General features: G+C 42.3%; 1 protein-coding gene across 1 annotated transcript in view; it reads left to right on the top strand.

Annotated features, from left to right (window-relative positions):
- The window catches only part of DCC (DCC netrin 1 receptor), a 774,549-nt gene that overhangs the window by 432,533 nt on the left and 319,910 nt on the right, over positions 1-22,106 (top strand). Inside the window, exon 8 of the mRNA XM_032213902.1 lies at positions 7,803-7,959. Coding sequence (XP_032069793.1) covers positions 7,803-7,959 — 157 coding nt within the window. The remainder of the gene's footprint in view (positions 1-7,802; positions 7,960-22,106) is intronic.

The raw sequence follows: 22,106 nt of genomic DNA, 5'->3' as shown, positions 1-22,106 counted from the left end.
GAGGTTGGGGAGGAACATGGGCCAGTCCTGGAGTCTGGGGAAGGCTCAGACAATGGCAGCAGAGAGTGGGCCAGGGCCATCTTGGAGTTATGTGCTGCCTCTGGAGTCAGACATCAGTGAGACAGAGGAACAGTGAGAGCCTGTTCCCAGTGCATGCATGCACAGAGCTGCCAGAAGGCAAAAACAGTTAAGACAAAAGGGGCAACTAGGGAGTAAGGCTTGGAGATGATTGTCCCCTCCCATAAGACATGAAAGAGGAGCAAACGAACGTGAGCCTTTGCAGGAAACAATTTTGTTCATTCTGGTCGGTTCAAATGCTGAGAAACTTCGTTTGACTCTGTGCTCAGTTTGGCCTTGCAAAACTAATTGGTCTTTGGCAGTGTTCCAAAGGAGATAAAGGTGGGTGCTTATCAGCCTTACCCCGAAAGACTGTGGCAGATTTCTGTCAGACTCTTTACAAACTGTTTGTGACTCGTTATGGACTGTGAACACAATTCATAGCTGTTTAAATAAAAAGAGGATTTTTGGGACTAAGCGTGTGATTTTTTACTATCTCAGGAAGCCGAGGTCAGAACACCTTAACGGAAAACTTTGCACAGACTTCTATTACTTTGTGTCTGTAATTTTCAGCCAGTTCCCATAATCTGCCAACAAGATCTGCTGAATTTTCTGATACATTTTCAGATACACATTCTGTTTGCATCCCCATCTGAGTCAATGATAAAAATGTTGGACCCTGTTCTGAATTCTTTGTTATCCTATTTGATACCATCCTTCAGTTGGATGAAGAATGATTCTTGAGGACTTGGAGTGCAATTTCCGTGCCAGTCAGCCAGCGCACACTTAAGCAGCTTGCTAGCCTTAATGCCACGTGGCATTTTGTCAAATGCTTTGCTGAAATCAAGTTATATTATTTCTACAATATGACCACAATCTGTTCAAGGCATATGCGTTAACAAGAGAGATCAGATTAGCCTGGCAAGATTTTGTCTTGACATTTTGGGGCAATCATCACATTATTTTCCAAGTACTTACAGATCAATCTCTATCTAATTTGTTCAAGAAGCTTGTGATTCCATCATCCCACTGATTATTCTGTTGCAGTTCTGCTGAATTTGCTTTCGTCCCTTTGGCAGATAGGTATAATATTTGCCGTCTTCCAGTTGTTTTGCACTTTTCTTTAGCATTTATGAAAGATAATATGTGAGTTCTATTAGACAGATGGAAACTCCATCATTTCCCGAAGATATAATCCATCTGACATTGGGAATTTAAAGTTATACTGAGTAAGAATTTCCTGTCCATGTTTATCACTCCCACTTTTCAGCTTCTTCATAATTTGCCTTCATTCTTCTCAAAGAATATGCTGCTGTCTCTTCTGTAGAAGAAGCATGAGTGGGTTCTCCCAGCTAGAGGGGTTAACATCTTGTTGACCAGCATCAAAGGGAAAAGCTCCTGTACAGAAAGGTGACTCAGCATGTACTTGCCTATGGTAGCAATTTCTATTGAAGTATTGGTCTTTCATTCTTAGGGTTTATCTTCCTTTCAGCTTCTGTAAATAGATTTGATTTGACAATATTTACAAATTAGGACTAAATACAAGATGAAGAGTTAAAAAAAAAGTTAGGACAAATCAGGAGTAATAGATGATCTTTTTTAATATAAAAAGAAATAAAAAGATAGGGGCTGGGAAATAAAATCAACCTTGAGTCCATTTTCACACCTTGGTTCTACATGAATAAGTCCATATCACTGGCAATAGAGAGAAGTGGATAGTAATCGTCTCCCTTTCTCAACAAAATGCATAGTTTAATTTTTGTTTTTATCAATAAAAGGTAATATTTGTTGCTCAGGATTGAACTGTAGGGTCCTTGGTGGTCTCTGAGCTTGTTTTCCTGATTGCTTGGAAGGTTGTTTGTTTGAAAGCTGAAATCTCTTGCTAGGATGATGTTTCTTAGGTAGGTCATGAAACATCTGCAAGCAAACAGCCAACCTTAAAGAGCATCAAGAACCCCACAGTTTTTTATTTATTTGTGTTTTGTTCATTTGTTTGTTTGTCAAACATGTATAAGAAAACAAGTATAGGTATGAACATAAACATGAACAAAGTAAGTAAATACAAAGTAAGATAAATGGGGACAGTAGGACAGGGATGGTGGGCACGCTGGTGAGCTTATGCACACCCGCTTTATGGGCCTCTTAAGAATGGGGCGAGGTCCACGGTAGACAGTTTGAGGTTGAAGCTGTGAGGGTTTGAGGCTGTAACAACAACGGAGTCAGGTAGAGCATTCCAGGCATTGGCCACTCTGTTGCTGAAGCCGTACTTTCTGCAATAAAGTTTGAAGCACTTTACCTTGAATTTATATCAATAGTTTGCCCATGTATTATTGAGGTAGAAGCCTAAGTGGTCATTGACAGGCAGGATGTTGTAGCAGACAATTTTTTTGTTTTATCAGAGAAAGAGACTCAATGACTCTTGTGGATTTGGGTTCACCGACAAAAGAGCGAACGACAAAACCGTGCCCGACTAAACCGCGGTGACAAAACCGTGTGTTCTAAAGCGCTCCCACGAATGAGCGCTGAATCGCACCGACAGAAGCTCATTATAAAACTAAACCTAACCCTAAACCTAACCCTAAACGTAATGCTAACCCTAACCCTAAATGTAACGCTAACCCTAACCCTAAATGTAACGCTAAACCTAACCCTAAGCCTAACCCTAAACCTAACCCTAAACCTAACCCTAAACCTAACCCTAAACCTAACCCTAAACCTAACCCTAAACCTAACCCTAAACCTAACCCTAAACCTAACCCTTACCTTAAGTTAAATCGGCTTTCTGTCGATGCGCTGTTGTAAAGCGCCCTTCTGCCTCTGCACTGTTGTCGACGCGCTGTTGTTGCCACGTTGATGACGCTGTGGTTTTAGCAACGCGGTTTAGTCGGGTGCAGTTTTGTCATTCATTTTGTCGGGTCACGCTGGATTTGCATTGTAATTTATACTTAGATTTCTTTTGTACTTTTTAATTGTGCTCAAAGAGAAAAAAAACAACTTCAGAACTCATTGATCTAATTCTCCAATCTCTATGATGCATAGATTGGGGAAAAAAATTAATCTTCCCACAGGAAAATATTTTGTTGTATTTATTTTCTACAATGACAATAAAGACTATGCTATGAACAAAGGAAGTAAATACAGATATATGGGGACAGTAAGACGGGGACGGTAGGCATGCTGATGCGCTGATGCATGCCCCCCCCCCCTTTACAGACCTCTTAGGAATGGGGTGAGTTTGTGGCGTACGAGTATGCGCCGGCCACCTAGTCTTCCAGTTTCTGGTGCGCATGCACACGTGAAGACCAGGTGGCCAGTGCGCATGCATGCACTGGAAACTGGAAGTTCAGCTGCCCAGCATGCACATGCTCTTTCGGTTTTCAGCACATGTGCATGCCTGCTCCCATTTTGGCAGTCAGTGCTGAAAAGGTTCACCAATACTGGCATATATTGTAAGTTATGACTTGTATCCCCCAAGATGAGCAGAATAAAATGCCTCTTGCTTCCTTCCACTGTTGCTGGAAGCAAGAAACAATCAACAATCCTCAACTGCCATAAGAATCTTCAATACAACCATAGAGGCCTATTCCTATGGATTTGTTCATCTTCACTCCTATAAAGCCATGACGACTATTTCCCTGAAGGCAGAAAGAGAAGGAAAACTAGAAGATGGGCCTTCTCTGTTGTAGCCCCTTCTTTGTAGAATATCTTCCCCTCAGAAATAACCTTGGCCTTTTCATTTGGCTTTAAAACTTTGGTTATATACACCTGGGGTTCAGAGTGTTAAGAGCCCCATTTTTTGGCTTTACTAATAGTTGGTTATTTTTGTATGTTTTTATTATTTTATTAAAGGGACACGGTGGCTAAGTGGCTAAGACGCTGAGCTGTCAATCAGAAAAGTCAGCAGTTCGGCGGTTCGAATCCCTAGTGCTGCGTAATGGAGTGAGCTCCCATTACTTGTCCCAGCAACCTAGCAGTTTGAAAGCATGTAAAAATGCAAGTAGAAAAATAGGAAACAATCTTTGATGGGAAGGTAACAGCGTTCTGTGCACCTTTGGCATTTAGTCATGCCAGCCACATGACCATGGAGACGTCTTCAGAAAGTGCTGGCTCTTTGGCTTTGAAATGGAGATGAACACCACCCCCTAGAGTCAGGAATGACCAGCACATATGTGAGAGGGAAAAACCATTGTTTTATTGTTTGTAACTATTAAAACTGTTTCATAGTTTTAGAATTCTAAATTATCCGGAGCTGTTTGGCTGAGATGAGCTGCTATAATAAATTGAATAAATAAACTTCCATGGAGATTCTCAGTCATCCAGGTCACAGCCGTCCCAAAAAGTGCTTTTTCAAGAGGCAACTGGACTTCCTTTATTTTCTTTGAAGACATTTCACATCTCATCCAAAAAGCTTCTTCAGCTTTGACTGGATGGCTTTTATAAATAAATAAACAAATATATAAAATATAAACTTGTCAACCCAAGGGGACATTTCTCTTCCACTCCTCAAATTACTGTCAAGTGTCATAGCCAAAGGATTCTCAAAGGCTGCAGTTTATTTGTTTTTAAATATTTACTTTTTTTTTCATTTCTGATAATTTATGCTGCTTGGAAGCTCCTTAGCCTACAAATATACACATGATTGTAATAAGTACATTCTACATAACAAACTTCAGTCTTACAAGAGTGACTGTTTTCTCAAATATTGTCCCTCTTCAATTGCTTACTTGTGAAAAATCCATTTATTTCACAATACTTTGGGAAGGATTTTAATGCTTTCTTTTCCTTTACAATGTTGTTCTTTTTTTATTTTTATTTATTATGTTGCCTCTGTGGTGTGATGTTACTGTAACCCAAGCTACCTCTGATGTGCTCTCATCTTCAGATATTTGGCTGTCATTACCTGTGAAACTGGGAAGACATAAGAATGGCTAAGAATTCTGGGTTGCATCCTAACCTTTGGATTCTTAGGAATAGAACTGTCACTATTTTTAAGGCAAAGTATTTGTATGATGAGGACAGTCCTCGACTTACAAACATTCGTTTAGCAACCATTCAATGTTACAACGTCACTGAAAAAAAGTAACTTATAACCAGTCCTTCTACTTACAGCATCCCCGTGGTCATGTGATAAAAAATCAAGTGCTTGGCAACCCACATGTATCTACAAGGATATCCAGAGGTCATGTGATTGACCTTGACAGCTTTCAACAAGCAGTCAATGGAAGAAGCCAATGGAATTGTTGACAACTGAGTCAGAGGTGGTATTCAGCAGGTTCTGACCAGTTCTGGAGAACTGGTAGTGGGAATTTTGAGTAGTTCAGAGAATCGGTAAATACCACCTCTGGCTGGCCCCGCCCCATCTATTCTCTACCTTCTGAGTCCCAGCTGATTGGGAGGGAATGGGGATTTTGCAGTATCCTTCCCCTGGAGTGGGGAGGGAATGGAGATTTCCAGTATCCTTTCCCCTGCCACGCCTACCAAACTACACCCACCAAGTCATGCCACGCCCACCCAGCCACGCCCACAGAACCGGAAGTAAAAAATTTGAATCCCACCACTGAACTGAGTGATTCATTTAATGGCAAAAGAAGCCATAAAATTGGGCAAAATCAACTCACTTAACAGTCACCTTGCTCAGCAAAGGAAACGTTGATCCCAATTATGGTTGTAATTTGAGGGCTACCTATAAATAGCTTGCCAAAATCTAATGTGGCTAAATACACTTACAGAAATGTTATGTGATGACAGTTATATTCTCTTTCTTAAAAGAAACTGTGATGTAATGATCCCAAGTGTAAAATTGGCTAATAATTTTATTATAAAGAACCAAAGTAACAGAAAAGGGTGATTAAACTTGTGAATGCTTAAAGTGTTTTATAGATTTATAGATTTATAGATTTTATTAAGATTTATAGGCCGCCCTTTTCCCTGAGGGGACTCAGGGCGGCTTACAATCACAGGGAAGGGGGTGCAATATCAAAAGACAAACAAAGTGTGAACAAAAGAAAAATAATAAAACACAACTTTCATTCAACAGTCAACACTCGGGCGGGTAAATTGGGAACCTATCCCCAGGCCTGATGGGAGAGCCAGGTCTTGAGGGCTGCGCGAAAGGTCTGGATGGTGGTGAGGGTGCGGATCTCGACGGGGAGATCGTTCCACAGGGTCGGAGCTGCAACAGAAAAGGCTCTCCTCCGTGTAGTCGCCAGTCGACATTGACTGGCGGATGGGATTCGGAGGAGGCCCAGTCTGTGCGATCTGATCGGTCGGAGGGAGGTAATCGGCAGAAGGCGGTCTCTCAAGTACCCAGATCCACTACCATGGAGTGCTTTAAAGGTGGTCATCAGTACCCTGAAGCGCACCCGGAGACCGACAGGTAGCCAGTGCAGCTCGCGGAGGATGGGTGTAACGTGGGCGAACCGCGGTGCGCCCACTATCACTCGCGCGGCTGCATTCTGGACTAACTGCAGTCGCCGGATGCACTTCAAGTGCAACCCCATGTAGAGCCCATTGCAGTATTCCAGCCTAGAGATCACAAGGGCTCGAGTGACTGTTGCGAGAGCCTCCCGGTTTAGGTAGGGCCGCAACTGGCGAACCAGGCGAACCTGGGCAAATGCCCCCCTGGTCACAGCTGACAACTGGTGGTCAAAAGTCAGCTGTGGATCCAGGAGGACTCCTAAGTTGCGGACCCTATCTGAGGGGTATAAAATTTGACCCCCCAGCCTAAGTGTTGGAACATTAGCCAAATTGTTGGGAGGAAAACACAACAGCCACTCGGTCTTGTCCGGGTTGAGTACCAGTTTGTTAGCGCTCATCCAGTTCTTAACGGCCTCAAGACCCTGGTTCATCACGTCCACTGCTTCATTGAGTTGGCACAGGGCGGACAGATACAGTTGCGTATCGTCCGCATATTGGTGGTATTTTATCCCGTGCCTCCGAATGATCTCGCCATACCTGCACTGCAGAATCTAGAAATCTACTAAATGACAATCCAACATACAGATTTGTGTTTCTTGATTGTCATCTAATATTCAGTTTTTTGCAGCTCAGCTATGGTAGCCCTGCTTACCATAGCTGAGGTGCAAAAAGTGTTTACTTACTTAATCAGAAAAGTGTTAGTAAAAAGAGGAAGATGTTTATACAAAGGCTAATATATAAGGGGATGTGGTGGCTCAGTGGCTAAGACACTGAGCTTGTCGATTAGAAAGGACGGCGGTTCGGCAGTTCAAATCCCTAGCTCCACGTAACTGAGTGAGCTCCTGTTACTTGTCCCAGCTTCTGCCAACTTAACAGTTCAAAAGCATGTAAAAATGCAAGTAGAAAAATAGGTATCACCTTTGGTGGGAAGGTAACAGCGTTCCGTGCTCCTTTGCCAATAAATCATGCTGGCCACCTGACCATGGATACATCTTCAGACAGTGTTGGTTCTTTGGCTTTGAAACAGAGATGAGCAACCCCCGCCCCCTAGAGTTGGGAATGACTATACATATGTGTGAGGGGAACCTTTACCTAATCTATAGCTTTGTAAAAAAATGAATTGTTGATGCATTTAAAGGAGAGGTTTTATGGCTAGTTTTTTTTATCTCTTTCTCTCTCTTTCCCTGTGTTTATCCTGGCCACAGTTGATTTATCTAGCCCTGTGTTTTCTGAAATGTTAGTTGTACCTATGACAGTGTTTCCCTCCCACCCTGCAACCCCCACACCATCTGTCTGCCTGATGAATTCCTCTCCTTCCCCTTCTTTAGCTATCCCAAGTTCCAGGATCCTTCCCTCTGCTCCCCGAGACGTGGTCCCTGTCTTGGTCTCCAGCCGATTTGTCCGTCTCAGCTGGCGCCCGCCTGCAGAGGCCAAAGGGAACATTCAGACCTATGCAGTCTATTTTTCCAGAGACAGCATCAAGAGGTAGGTCTGGATCATGTTGGATACCTCTAAAGACATGGGGCGCGGGGGGGGGCTGCTTCTTTACCAAGGAAATTCAGATTCTGTGATCTGCATGAATTTTATAAGCCAAGTTACCTTGTGATTGATGCAATAGATAGATGATTGATTGTTAGATGATAGATAGATAGATAGATAGATAGATAGATAGATAGATAGATAGATAGATACATACATACATACATACATACATACATACATAGATGATAGATAAACAGACAGACATAATTGGAGGATAGATAGATAGATAGATAGATAGATAGATAGATAGATAGATAGATAGATAGATAGATAGATGGATGATAGATAGATGGATGATGATAGATAGATAGATAGATAGATAGATAGATAGATAGATAGATAGATAGATAGATAGATAGATAGATAGATGGATGATAGATAAAGGGAGGGAGATAGATAGATAGATAGATAGATAGATAGATAGATAGATAGATAGACAGACAGACAGACAGACAGACAGACAGACAGACAGACAGACAGAATGAATGAATGAATCAATGAATGAATGAATGAATCAATGAATGGAATTGGATGATAAATGATAGAGAGAGAGAGAGAGATACAATAGATATGATAGATATGATAGATACGATAGATAGATAGATAGATAGATAGATAGATAGATAGATAGATAGATAGATAGATGATAGATAGATAGATAGATAGATAGACAGACAGACAGACAGAATGAATGAATGAATGAATGAATGAATGAATGAATGAATGAATGAATGGAATTGGATGATAAATGATAGAGAGAGAGAGAGATAGATAGATATGATAGATACGATAGATAGATAGATAGATAGATAGATAGATAGATAGATAGATAGATAGATAGATAGATAGATGATAGATAGATGATAGATAGATGATAGATAAATGATAGATATATAGAGAGAGATTTAATGTTTATGTATGTGTATATTCTGTTTCAACTGCTCTAGAACAGATTCTCCTTCTCTGCTTTATTTTTAATCATACCTTTCATGTAGTTAGCATGCGGTCATTATGTGTGTTTGTGTACGTGAAATGAACCAGGAACAAAATATAAAATATAAGAATGCTAAATTATGGGAGATGATGGAATTAGGAACAAAAACCATCCAGTAATAGTACAGAAAATATAAATGGATCTTTAACCTAAAAGATGTAGAAATAGGTGCTACACACACTTGAGGGGGAAAAGTATTTCAGAAGGCATGTCCCATTCTGTAAACCCAGAGTGGTCCAGTTGATGCTCTGTGATTCTTGAAGACTTGCAATAAGACTTCCCCAAACAATGTCAATAATTGACAGGTTTGCAAAAGTGAAGATGCCCTAAGTTCAGGGCCTTCTATGTCAAAATCAATATCTTGAAGTTAGGAAGATTAATTACATTTTCTTGAGTGAAATGTAATATGTGGATATATTCATACGGTGTAAATAATTTTTCAGGAGAGAAAAGGATGGTTGTGTAGTAGGTTGCTAGGAAATATCAGGAGGGGCAACAGTTGAATGAAATTGGTACTTACTAACTTCGACGAGGGGATAGATGGGGAACTCATCAAATTTGCAGATGATACTAAGCTGGCAGGAATAGCCAACACTCCAGAAGTTAGGCTTAAGATACTGAAGGATCTTGAGGGACATTGAACATGGGGCACTATCTAATAAAATGAAATTCAATGATAAAAAGAGTAAAGTTCTACATTTAGGCAAGAGAAACAAAATGCACAGGTAAAGTATATGTGGTACCTTGCTCAATAGAAGTAACTGCAAAAGGGATCTTGTGGACAACCATTTAAATATAAGCCAGCAGTGTGCAGCAGCTGCCAAAAAAGCCAACACAGTTCTAGGCTGCATAAACAGTGGAATAGAATCAAGATTGCATGAAGTATTATTATCACTTTACGATCCCTTGGTATGGCCACACTTGGAATACTTCATCCAGATTTGGTCGCCACAATGTAAAAAAGATGGTGAGACTCTAGAAAGAGTGCAGAGAAGAGCAACAAAGAGGATTGGGGCATTGGAGGCTAAAACATATGAAGAACGGATGCAGGAACTGGATATGTTTAGTTTAATGAAAAGAAGGACTAGGGGAGATATGATAGCAGTCGTTCAATATCTCAGGGGCTGCAACAAAGAAGAGAGAGTCAAACTATTCTCCAAAGCACCTGAGGGTAGGACAAGAAGCAATGGGTGGAAACTAATCAAGGAGAGAAGCAACTTAGAACTGAGGAGAAATTTCCTGACAGTTAAAACAATTAATCAGTGGAACAACTTGCCTCCAGAAATTGTGAATGCTCCAACACTGGACCCGTTTAAAGAAGATGTTGTATAACCATTTGTCTGAAGTGGTGTAGGGTTTCCTGCCTAAGCAGGGGGTTGGACTAGAAGACCTCCAAGGTCCCTTCCAACTCTCTTACTCTATTCTATTCTAGATAAGGTTATCAACACTGCAAGTGATCTAAACATGGCAATACTAGCATCCAAGGAGAAGTTAACAAGTAGTTAAGAAAGTCTCCTAGTTTTGAAACCTCTTCATAAGGCAAGGAGGTTAAAAGTCCAGAAAGAGATACTTAGTTATAGGACAAATCTCCATCCGCACCCATGCAGAGAAATCCTATTTGTAATGACAAGCTAACTCAGCGAGGTCAATTTGCCCCAACCAATTTTTGACATGAAGTCAAGTTTCTCATCATAGTAGAACATCCTACAGAACCTTGGTGCTTCGCACAACTTTGTGTTTTCAATAATTCACCAGTTATAATTACCTGCCCTGTATCATGAGTCTCTAACCTTGGAATCTATACCTGCCAAATCCATCAATGGCAGATTCCTTTCTGAGCAATATTGTGAAGAGTTAGAGATCCATCAATGTTAGGATGGCAGGCAGGTAAAAATAGGGAAAGTGTCAACTTCAACTTCAACTCAGTTCTATTTGAATTCACGGCTATGTGAAACACTACTAAAGTACCGTATTTTCCGGTGTATAAGACAACATTTTAACCAAAAAAATAATATTTTAAAAATCAGGGGTCGTCTTATATGCCGGGTATAAGAAAGGCCATACCAAAAAAACCAAAAGAAAAGAAAAAGCAACGCCACTAAGCAAAAAGCCGTGCCGCCACCAGCACAGACACTGGCCTTTCAATCAATAACCTCAGCGCTCCTCGCCTGGGCATGTGGATGGATGAGTGCTGGTATGGCTTAGTAAGGTCTGGCTGGTGGTCTGGAGAAGGAAGGCACTGAGCTCAAACTACAGAGGCCCAGCAGTGCGGAGGATTTCAGCCGGCTTGTGGGCCCCTGAAAGTAGGGGGTTGTCATATACGTCCAGTCGCCTTATACATCGGAAAATATGGTATTTTCTCCTTGCTTCCATTCAGAGGTAATATTCAGTTTGGACTGGTTCAGGTGAACCGGTAGTGGAAATTTTGAGTAGTTCGGAGAACTGGCAAATGCCACTACTGGTTAACCCCGCCCTCCCACCCCTGTCATTCTGTCCTATATTCCCTTGTTTTTTTTAGCTCAGCTGATTCATGCAGCAGAGTGTATTGCCGCACCTCAGCTGAGCTAAACAACAGCTCAGCTCATCAGTGCTGACACCCAAGGCGGTCTTTGAGTGCTGTAGATGCGCGCAAAGCATGTTCTCATAGAACCAGTAGGAAAAGATTTGGAATCTCACCGCTGCTTCCATTCAAATACAAACCAAGTTGAACCTTGCTTAGCTTTAGTCATAGTCAGATATTATGTCAATTATTTTGCAAAGTATTTTTAAAAAAATCTAAAGAAGCCAAACCTAGATCCCCACGATTTAAAACAGTTGAAAACTTTTCAATTGTTTAAATCATGGGTGTCCAGGTTTAGGAACTTTAAGACCTAAAGACTTCAACTCCCAGAATTTCCTAGCCAGCCATGTTGGCTGAGGGATTCTGGGAGTTGAAGTCCACTAGTCTTAAGTTTCCCAAGCTTGAAAACCCCTGGTTTAAATAGTATCTTCTAATATAGCTATATTTTAAACTCGGTTATGATTGTAGAGAGGAGGGGTTAGAATAAATGGTTTTACTATGCAAACATTTGCATGAAATAATCAATATAAAACACAGTATCTTTCCTTAGTAAAATCTATTTATTTAAGGAGTATCATCATCCATTTAGCTAGAGGGTATAAGCACTAAACATTGGGCTTAAAATGCCACATTTAATTAAAAAAATACTTTGAAAAACACCGATTTAAGACTTTATATGGTGGTGATGACAGCCTCAGGTCTTTGAACTTTCAGGCTTTCAGCGTGAACAAACAAAACACAGTTTCCTTTAAGTGTTTGAGTAGAATACTGAGTCATTTATTTTTTATACATTTTTTTTTTTTTTTACAAAAGAGCTATTTTTCTCTTTATAATAACAGCGGATCTGACATTAACCTGAGGCAGGCACAGAAATTGTCATACAAATTACTGGAACTCCTGAGAACTGGATGGTTCTTGGTGTTGCAGAATAACAGTGATTTTGACAGTTTTCCCATGACTGGCACGGCATCATTCTGTGACATGACTCCAGCCCTTTTACATGCCTGGGTTGTTAAAGCCCTATGACATCTCCCTCAAAGCTTCTGCCCTTCATAAGTTCAGGACTTCAACTCCATCAGACATAGCCATCAGGGTCAGCGGCGTGAGAGTGTGTGATTTTTAGAAGAAAACCTTTGAACGCTTAAACCAATAGTGTTTAACCAACATAGAACTTGTTGTGGCCCGCTAGCGACCAGCAGATTTGGACAATGAGGAGGTTGGGGAGGAACATGGGTCAGTCCTGGAGTCTGGGGAAGGCTCTGATGAGGGCAGAGAGGGGGCCAGAGCCGTATTCCAGTTACCAGCTGCCTTTGGAGTCAGACATCAGTGAGGCAGACAAACAGCTGGAGCCTGTTCCCAGTATGTGCATGTGCAGAGTTTCCAGATAAAGTAAACAGCTAAGGAACAAGGGTTGACTTGGGAGTAAAGACACAGGTGGACGGTGAATGGCCCCTCCCATTGGGAATAAAAGAGGAGCGAAAGGGGAGGGGTGTTTGCAGGAGATACATTCTTGCCAAGTATTGTGGTGTCTGAAAGATATCGGCCTGGCCAGTCTCCAATCATGATAAAGGTCAGTAATTGTGAACTATCTTGAAAGACTGTGGGAGAGGAAAGACTTGGCTGGAGAGGAATTCACTGTAAATTAAATATTATCAGGATGAGGACTCGGATTTGTGCTGCTTGGGAAGCCTCGGTCAGAACAGAACTAAGAGAAATTTCCTGATGGTTAGAACAATTAACCAGTGGAATGACTTGCCTCCAGAAATTGTGGGTGCTGAAGATTTTTAAGAATAGATTAGAGAACCTAGAAAACCTGATATAGGGTTTCCTGCTTGAGCAGAGGGTTGGATTAGAAAACCTCCAAGGTTCCTTCCAACTCTGTTGTTCTGTTTTCTTAGAAAGATGCAATAGCTCCTTGGAGCTTTTGGTGACTTGAGACTAACTGCAAAACAGTTAACTATGCATTATTACTTTCCTGAAGCATTCCTATAACATGGACTTCCTTCCATCCCCAAAACTTAAGTCTGTTTCAGAGATAACGTCTCTGTTACTGCACTCTAAGCCTCTCTAAGCTCTAAGGGAAAGTTATGTACAGTATTAACATGTAGAAAAGATGTGGAGACTCTAGAAAGAGTGCAGAGAAGAGCAATAAAGATGATTAGAGAACTGGAGGCTAAAACATATGAAGAATGGTTGCAGCAACTAGGTATGTCTAGTTTAATGAAAAGAAGGCCTACGGGAGACATGATAGCAGTATTCCAATATCTCAGGGGTTGCCACAAAGAAGAGGGAGTCAAATTATTATCCAAAGGCCCGAGGGCAGAACAAGAAGCAATGGATGGAAACTAATCAAGGAGAGAAGCAACTTAGAACTGAGGAGAAATTTCCTGACAGTTAGAACAATTAATCAGTGGAACAGCTTGCCTCCAGAAGTTGTGAATGCCCCAACACTGGAAGTCTTTAAGAAGATGTTGGATAGCCATTTGTCTGAAATGGTATCGGGTTTCCTGCCTAGGCAGGGGGTTGGACTAGAAGACCTCCAAGGTCCCTTCCAACTCTGCTACTCTATTTGTATTTGTAGTGAAGATGCTAGCCTCCCATTCAGAAGGTTGAGAGTTCAATCCTAGGTAACGGCAGATGTTTCACCTCTAGACACAAAGAAAAAAAAAATCTGCTGCGAACTCTATGTGATGTCAAGAAGGGCACCTGGCCAGTAAACTCTCAGCTTCATCCAGTTGCCTCAACTCTACCCCAAATTAAGGGATTACAGAATCATAAAAAGGAAATTTTATTGTAAATGCACGTACTAGAGTCCTCAGTCTGGCAAGATTGTGTCTATAGGTGTATATCAGTGACGTGCGGTGAGGTTCATGGCCGGTGAGGCAAGCTGGCAAAACCCGCCCTATGTCTGCCAGCGCCGGGGCTTTGCCGGGGCTTTCGGACATGGCACTGGGATTTTAAAGCCCTGCCGCCGGGGCCCTGCCGCCACTTTAAAGCCCTGCCGCCGTGTCCGCCACAGAGTGGGATGCGTCCCGCTCTATGGTGAATGCGGCACCGGGACTTTAAAGCCCTGCCACCGGAGCCCTGCCACCACTTTAAAGCCATGGAACCACTGTTCCCTTCTCCCAACCTCCGAGCCGCGCCTCCCTCTCTAAACCTCCGAGCTGTGCTGGGGCCAGGAAGCAGGGCCAGCCTGCAAAGCCCTGGGTGTGGGCAGAGGAGCCGGTGGCGGAAGCGGGGCCTTGGGCGAAGCGAGACTGAAGGGAGAGCAGCAGGAGGCCGCCTCGGCCTCGCCTCCCGGCCGCAGGTTGCAGAACAAACTGGAAGCCAGCAACTGGGCCTGGTGGTGGCATTTGGGGGGAGCTGCTCTCACAAATGTCGCCTTTGCAAGGTGGGATAAAAGATTTTTTGCAACCATTTAGAGGAGATGGCTCAAGCTTTACTCGAATTAATTGGTCGTAAATTCACAATTTTCTTCTCTTTCCGCCTCCCCTTTGTGTCCCACATAAAAAAGTGCCAGTAAAACACACACACACAAACATACACACAAATTACTTACAATAGTAAAATTACTTACAAACTACAATAATTTTGAATTCCTCCCCCCTCCCTCCGACCCACATACCTTTTCCAGCTGTTTCACAGAGGATTTCAACTCTCCTCTTGTCTGCCATGATGAAAATGTAAAAAAAAAAGGTAAAAAGAAAAAGGCAAGAGCTGCTGAAGTAAGGCTGGATTAGCTGCTGTCAGAGCCTCCAATGGATGACTCTGCTTAACTGTTTAAAAAAAAGCCTTTAAAAAAAGTGCCCTCTACAGGAGGAGGCGAGAGAACCACATGCCTCATCTACATAAGGAATTTTTCGCCTTTTAACCCTTGTTTAACTCTGCTCAAGTGATCATAAAGTCAGACTAAATGAGGCACGTGGTTCTCTCGCCTCCTCCTGCAGAGGGCACTTTTTTTAGAGGCTTTTTTAAACAGTTAAGCACTAAGCAGAGTCATCCACTGTGACTCTGGCAGCAACTAGCTCAGCCTTTTTCCTTTTAATTTTTTTTTCTTTTCATGATGACAGTGGTGAGGCCCTGCCTCCCCTGACTGCACGTCCCTGGTGTATATATCAGATGTATATATGTAACCATATTTGGGCCTATATATCAGCTTTTGTTTGTATACAACATTTTATTTCTAGACTACAAGGAACTGAAGACTCCAAATGATTCTAATAGCTTTTAAATTCATTTGTAAAAAGTAGCTTGAGGAAGTAGGAAAGAAAAACAATGCCAATTGTGAGCCCATTTTTCTGTTATCTGAGTTTTGTACAACTAGAAAATTCTACCAAGATTCTTTTACCTTGAAACAACTAATTAGATATGTAATAGATTATAGCAGCAGTTGTCAGCTACCTACTAAATGTGCAAAAATGATGCAATTACATTTTATCACTCCGAAACATTTACAAATGTTGTTCTACCTTTCTTATGCAAACTGCCATTGAAGAGTTCCATGTTTTTGAATCATTATTTGAAGCTATCTTTCATTTACTTAGCAATTTTCTCATTTTCTCCATGACTTCTCAGCATGTCCTTGCTGCCAACACATTTTAAAATAATCTTTTATTATTACTATATTTTATTAGCATTTTTCATTTTTGGTTAATCACCTGAATTTTTGAAAGCCCCAAAATACAATTCATTGTTGCTGGTTGACTGAGGAACCATTGTAAATATCTGCTTTTTAAAAATTATTCATATCCTGCCTTTAATATTTTTTTTTATAAACAACTGAAGTCAACAAACATACCTGATACACAGTGGTGGGATTCAGCCAGCTCACGCCTATTCGGGAGAACCGGTTGTTAACTTTCTAAGCAGTTCTGAGAACCGATTGTTGGAAGAAATCTCATTTTGGTTTTTTTTCCTTCTTTACAGGTCTAATCCTGTAAGGAAGGTAGGAAGGAAACTCTGGTGTTGTTTGTAGCCTAATCTTTATTGCCCTGCCTCTCCAGTTAACCCTTATTTATCTTATAACAGCTAAGGTGAACCGCCCATTGACATAAGTGATGTTAACTTGGCCATAGCCACCCAGTCACATGACCACTGAGCCCCGCCTACCCAGCTGGTCATTAGGGCAGAGAACCAGTTGTTAAATTATTTGAATCCAACCACTGCTGATACTCCTTCCTCCTATTTTCCCAAAAATAACCCTGTGAGGTGAGTTGGCCCAAGGTCACTCACTCAGTTTTCATGCCAACAGTGGGACTAGATTTCATGGTTTCCTGGTGATTGGCCCAAGCTGGCTTTTAGGCCTAAGGCAGGATTAGAAATCATGGTCTCTTTGTGATTGGTCCAGAGTCATTCAGTTGGCTTTCATGTCTAAGGTGGAACTAGAACTCGGAGTCTTCTGCTTTCTAGACCAGCATCTTCCCTGTTGGCTCTTATACTTCATTGAAGACTTACAATAGCAATGGCACTTAGACTTATATCTCACTTCACAGTGCTTTACAGCCTTCTCTAAGTGGTTTACAGAGTCAGCCTATTGCCTCCAACAATTTGGGTCCTCATTTTACCCACCTTGGAAGGAGTCAACCTTGAGCCAGTGAAAATCGAACTGCTGGCAGTCAGCAGAATTAGCCTGCAATACTGCATTCTAACCATTGCGCTACCATGGCTCTTATATAATATCCCATGGGCCATCTTTTTTCCCCAAGTCATGAATCACAGATAGTGACGAATGCAAGATGACAAAGGAAGGAAGGAAGGAAGGAAGGAAGGAAGGAAGGAAGGAAGGAAGGAAGGAAGGAAGGAAGGAAGGAAGGAAGGAAGGAAGGACAGACGACTATAGTCATCCTATCTGTCAGTCATTTTTCAACATTCTTTAAATCTGCATTATTATTTTTTTCTTAGGACAGTGATTGCAGTTAACCATTAAATACTGGGATCACACTTTGAAAAGTGGTTGGGATACACCCATAGCCAGGACAAACAATTCATATTTAATTTAAATTAAATTTAATGTCCTTCAAATCAAATTAACTCAGGGTAATCAATATGATTGCTCTCCAGATATTTTCTCATAAGGCCATTGCAAGGTAGCTTAATTGACCTTGATGAAGAAACATATACTGTGAGTATCTTCACTGAGGTAAAGGCACCGAGATTTGTCTTCCTGAGGTAAAGGAAGCTAATATAATCACTTTTTCCTACTAAGTCCCCATAAGTTATGGTCTCTGGCTGCACTTGCAGAACAGAATGTTGCTATCATTATACCCAATAATGTGTATAATAATATACCCAAGATATCAATTTGTTGATTGATTATACAATATAATACAATAGCAGAGTTGGAAGGGACCTTGGAGGTCTTCTAGTCCAACCCCCTGCCTAGGCAGAAATCTTATACCATTTCAGACAAATGGCTATCCAACATCTTCTTAAAGACTTCCAGTGTTGGGGCATTCACAACTTCTGGAGGCAATTTGTTCCACTGATTAATTGTTCTAACTGTCAGGAAATTTCTCCTCAGTTCTAAGTTGCTTCTCTCCTTGATTAGTTTCTACCCATTGCTTCTTGTTCTACCCTCAGCTGTTTTGGAGAATGGTTTGACTCCCTCTTCTTTGTGGCAACCCCTGAGATATTGGAACATTGCTATCATCTCTCCCCTAGTTCTTCTTATGTACAATCCTGTTGTTTTCAGAACAGTACTAATCACCTTGATTAACAATATACTGACAAACTATTTCACTCTGTACAGAGTAATACTTATATGTACAGTGTATCACAGAAGTGAGTATACTTCCACACATTTTGTAAATATTTAAGTATATCTTTTCATGTGACAACACTGAAGAAATGACACTTGTAAAGTAGTGAGTATACAGCTTGTATACCAGTGTAAATGTGCTGTCCCCTCAAAACAACGCAACACACAGCCATTAATGTCTAAACTGCTGGCAAGAAAAGTGAGTATATTTCCTTGAAGACATTTGGTTTCTCATCCAAGAAGCTTCTTCAGTGAACCTTTGTGTTGTCTTTTCCTCCTTTATGTCAGCCAAACTATTGTTCTCAATATTTTCAATAAAATTCACAACTTTAAACAACAACAAAAAAATCACCTAAATGTAGGGTTTTGGAAACTCTGTACACTGAAGTAACCATAGCAAATCCTGCTAGCAAAATCAGTGTGTTCCGTTGAAAAACTTTGTTCATTTTTCATGAGAATGATACACACGCCTCCATACTCACCCACAGATATTGATGTTGAAATGTGATAGGTCAAAAAAAGAAAAGAAATTGGATAAAAATCAAACTGGGATATTTTTCAAGTGCCAGGCGAAACTGCAGAGGAGCTTTTAATAAAGATAAACATAAACCCATAGATCACCCTTAACCTTCGTAAATCCTATCTATTCCATCCTTGTCGAAAATTCAGAAGACACCCTACGCAGCTATGCTAGCGAAACAAAAGGACAATAGCTCCAGCAAGTAGCAAGTAGCATAAAACACTCACTTGGTTTGCACAACATTAACTACAAGTGAGCATCTTCGGTGAATAAATATGAATGGTTGTGGCTGGAATCAAATGGAATCAGATGCTGCAATTGACATCCGTAGTTAAGCATTGTTAACCTGCCTTCCAGGGACTCCGTTATCAACATTCTTTATGGCTGAACCATTGTATTTTGCAGTCCTCTATATTTTCAGTAAGCACATGAGAGTAATGAGAATGAAGCGAAGCATGACTTAACTTTGAGAATGGGGGAGTGGATTAAGCTGGGTCCACCACATTTGTTTCAGATCTGATGTCAATGAAAACACAGCATACCACAAGAATTATGGACAGAATTACTGCTGAAAACCTTGTTTGTATCTATGTTTGCTTTGAGAAATTCTCACCCAGACACATATTTAATGGTCTGTGGTTGCTTGAGCTCTTAACCCATTACTCAGTATTTCTTTGGGCAAATTTGAAATTATTTAATTTTTGCCATGCTTCAATTCTTATTTAATTTTGTTTATATAATAATAGCCTAAAGAGGGACTATGAAATAAATATTGGAAGTCGGGAACAAAGAAAGAAAAATGCCATCATTTCTCCTTTCCAGATAATAGATTAGTTAGTTTGGGGCCATTAATTGGTGATCTATGGCATAGCAAGTATTCCATGCAATATGAAATTAACTTGTTTGTCTGTTTGTTTTTAAAACAATCAAAACAAGTTGTTAAAAAAAATAAACACTATTACTTTTCTGACGAAATAGAGACTCACCTAAAGTACTTTAGTACAATGAAATAATATCTGTCAAGTGCGCCAAAATCAAGAAGTCCAGGCAGTTCAAAAGAATATAAAGGTTTATTGCAAGCCTGCGCTCTCTGCAAGAATCTGAACTACTAACAGTCACAGCAAATAGGCAGTAGATAAGAGAAAGAGGAATTCAAAGTGGGTTGGACTTAGACCTCTTACGGGCGCAAAGGGACTCGAGACTAATCACCTACTTGATCCCTCCCTCGGGCACAGTTTGATCATCTCCTACTAGGTCAAATGCTCTGATGTTAAGGAGTTAGACTGAGGGACAGAAGTGGATAAGGAGAGGCCTCTGGGGGGCCAGCCTGTGGGAGAGAAGGGGATAGGAGAGAATCAATGGGGCCAGCCTGAGGGAGAGAAGGGGATAGGAGAGAATCAATGGGGCCAGCCTGAGGGAGAGAAGGGGATAGGAGAGAATCAATGGGGCCAGCCTGAAGGAGAGAAGGAGATGGGAGAGAATCAATGGGGCCAGCCTGAGGGAGAGAAGGGGATAGGAGAGAATCAATGGGGCCAGCCTGAGGGAGAGAAGGGGATAGGAGAGAATCAATGGGGCCATCCTGAAGGAGAGAAGGAGATGGGAGAGGATCAATGGGGCCAGCCTGAGGGAGAGAAGGGGATAGGAGAGAATCAATGGGGCCAGCCTAGGGAGAGAAGGGGATAGGAGAGAATCAATGGGGCCAGCCTGAAGGAGAGAAGGAGATGGGAGAGGATCAATGGGGCCAGTCTGAGGGAGAGAAGGGGATAGGAAAGAATCAATGGGGCCAGCCTGAAGGAGAGAAGGAGATGGGAGAGAATCAATGGGGCCAGCCTGAGGGAGAGAAGGGGATAGGAGAGAATCAATGGGGCCAGCCTGAAGGAGAGAAGGAGATGGGAGAGAATCAATGGGGCCAGCCTGAAGGAGAGAAGGGGAGAGAATCAATGGGGCCAGCCTAAGGAGAGAAGGGGATAGGAGAGAATCAATGGGGCCAGCCTGAAGGAGAGAAGGAGATGGGAGAGAATCAATGGGGCCAGCCTAGGGAGAGAAGGGGATAGGAGAGAATCAATGGGGCCAGCCTGAAGGAGAGAAGGAGATGGGAGAGGATCAATGGGGCCAGCCTGAGGGAGAGAAGGAGATGGGAGAGAATCAATGGGGCCAGCCTGAGGGAGAGAAGGGGATAGGAGAGAATCAATGGGGCCAGCCTGAAGGAGAGAAGGAGATGGGAGAGGATCAATGGGGCCAGCCTGAGAGAGAGAAGGGGATAGGAGAGAATCAATGGGGCCAGCCTGAAGGAGAGAAGGAGATGGGAGAGGATCAATGGGGCCAGTCTGAGGGAGAGAAGGGGATAGGAAAGAATCAATGGGGCCAGCCTGAAGGAGAGAAGGAGATGGGAGAGAATCAATGGGGCCAGCCTGAGGGAGAGAAGGGGATAGGAGAGAATCAATGGGGCCAGCCTGAAGGAGAGAAGGAGATGGGAGAGAATCAATGGGGCCAGCCTGAAGGAGAGAAGGGGAGAGAATCAATGGGGCCAGCCTAAGGAGAGAAGGGGATAGGAGAGAATCAATGGGGCCAGCCTGAAGGAGAGAAGGAGATGGGAGAGAATCAATGGGGCCAGCCTAGGGAGAGAAGGGGATAGGAGAGAATCAATGGGGCCAGCCTGAAGGAGAGAAGGAGATGGGAGAGGATCAATGGGGCCAGCCTGAGGGAGAGAAGGAGATGGGAGAGAATCAATGGGGCCAGCCTGAGGGAGAGAAGGGGATAGGAGAGAATCAATGGGGCCAGCCTGAAGGAGAGAAGGAGATGGGAGAGGATCAATGGGGCCAGCCTGAGAGAGAGAAGGGGATAGGAGAGAATCAATGGGGCCAGCCTGAAGGAGAGAAGGAGATGGGAGAGAATCAATGGGGCCAGCCTGAGGGAGAGAAGGGGATAGGAGAGAATCAATGGGGCCAGCCTGAGGGAGAGAAGGGGATAGGAGAGAATCAATGGGGCCATCCTGAAGGAGAGAAGGAGATGGGAGAGGATCAATGGGGCCAGCCTGAGGGAGAGAAGGGGATAGGAGAGAATCAATGGGGCCAGCCTGAAGGAGAGAAGGGGATAGGAGAGAATCAATGGGGCCAGCCTGAAGGAGAGAAGGGGAGAGAATCAATGGGGCCAGCCTAAGGAGAGAAGGGGATAGGAGAGAATCAATGGGGCCAGCCTAGGGAGAGAAGGGGATAGGAGAGAATCAATGGGGCCAGCCTGAGGGAGAGAAGGGGATAGG

This window comes from Thamnophis elegans, chromosome 3, assembly GCF_009769535.1.
Source record: "Thamnophis elegans isolate rThaEle1 chromosome 3, rThaEle1.pri, whole genome shotgun sequence".
NCBI classification, from domain to species: Eukaryota; Metazoa; Chordata; class Lepidosauria; order Squamata; family Colubridae; genus Thamnophis; species Thamnophis elegans.
Note: the sequence above shows the minus strand (reverse complement) of the source record. Positions and strands in the feature narration are given on the sequence as shown.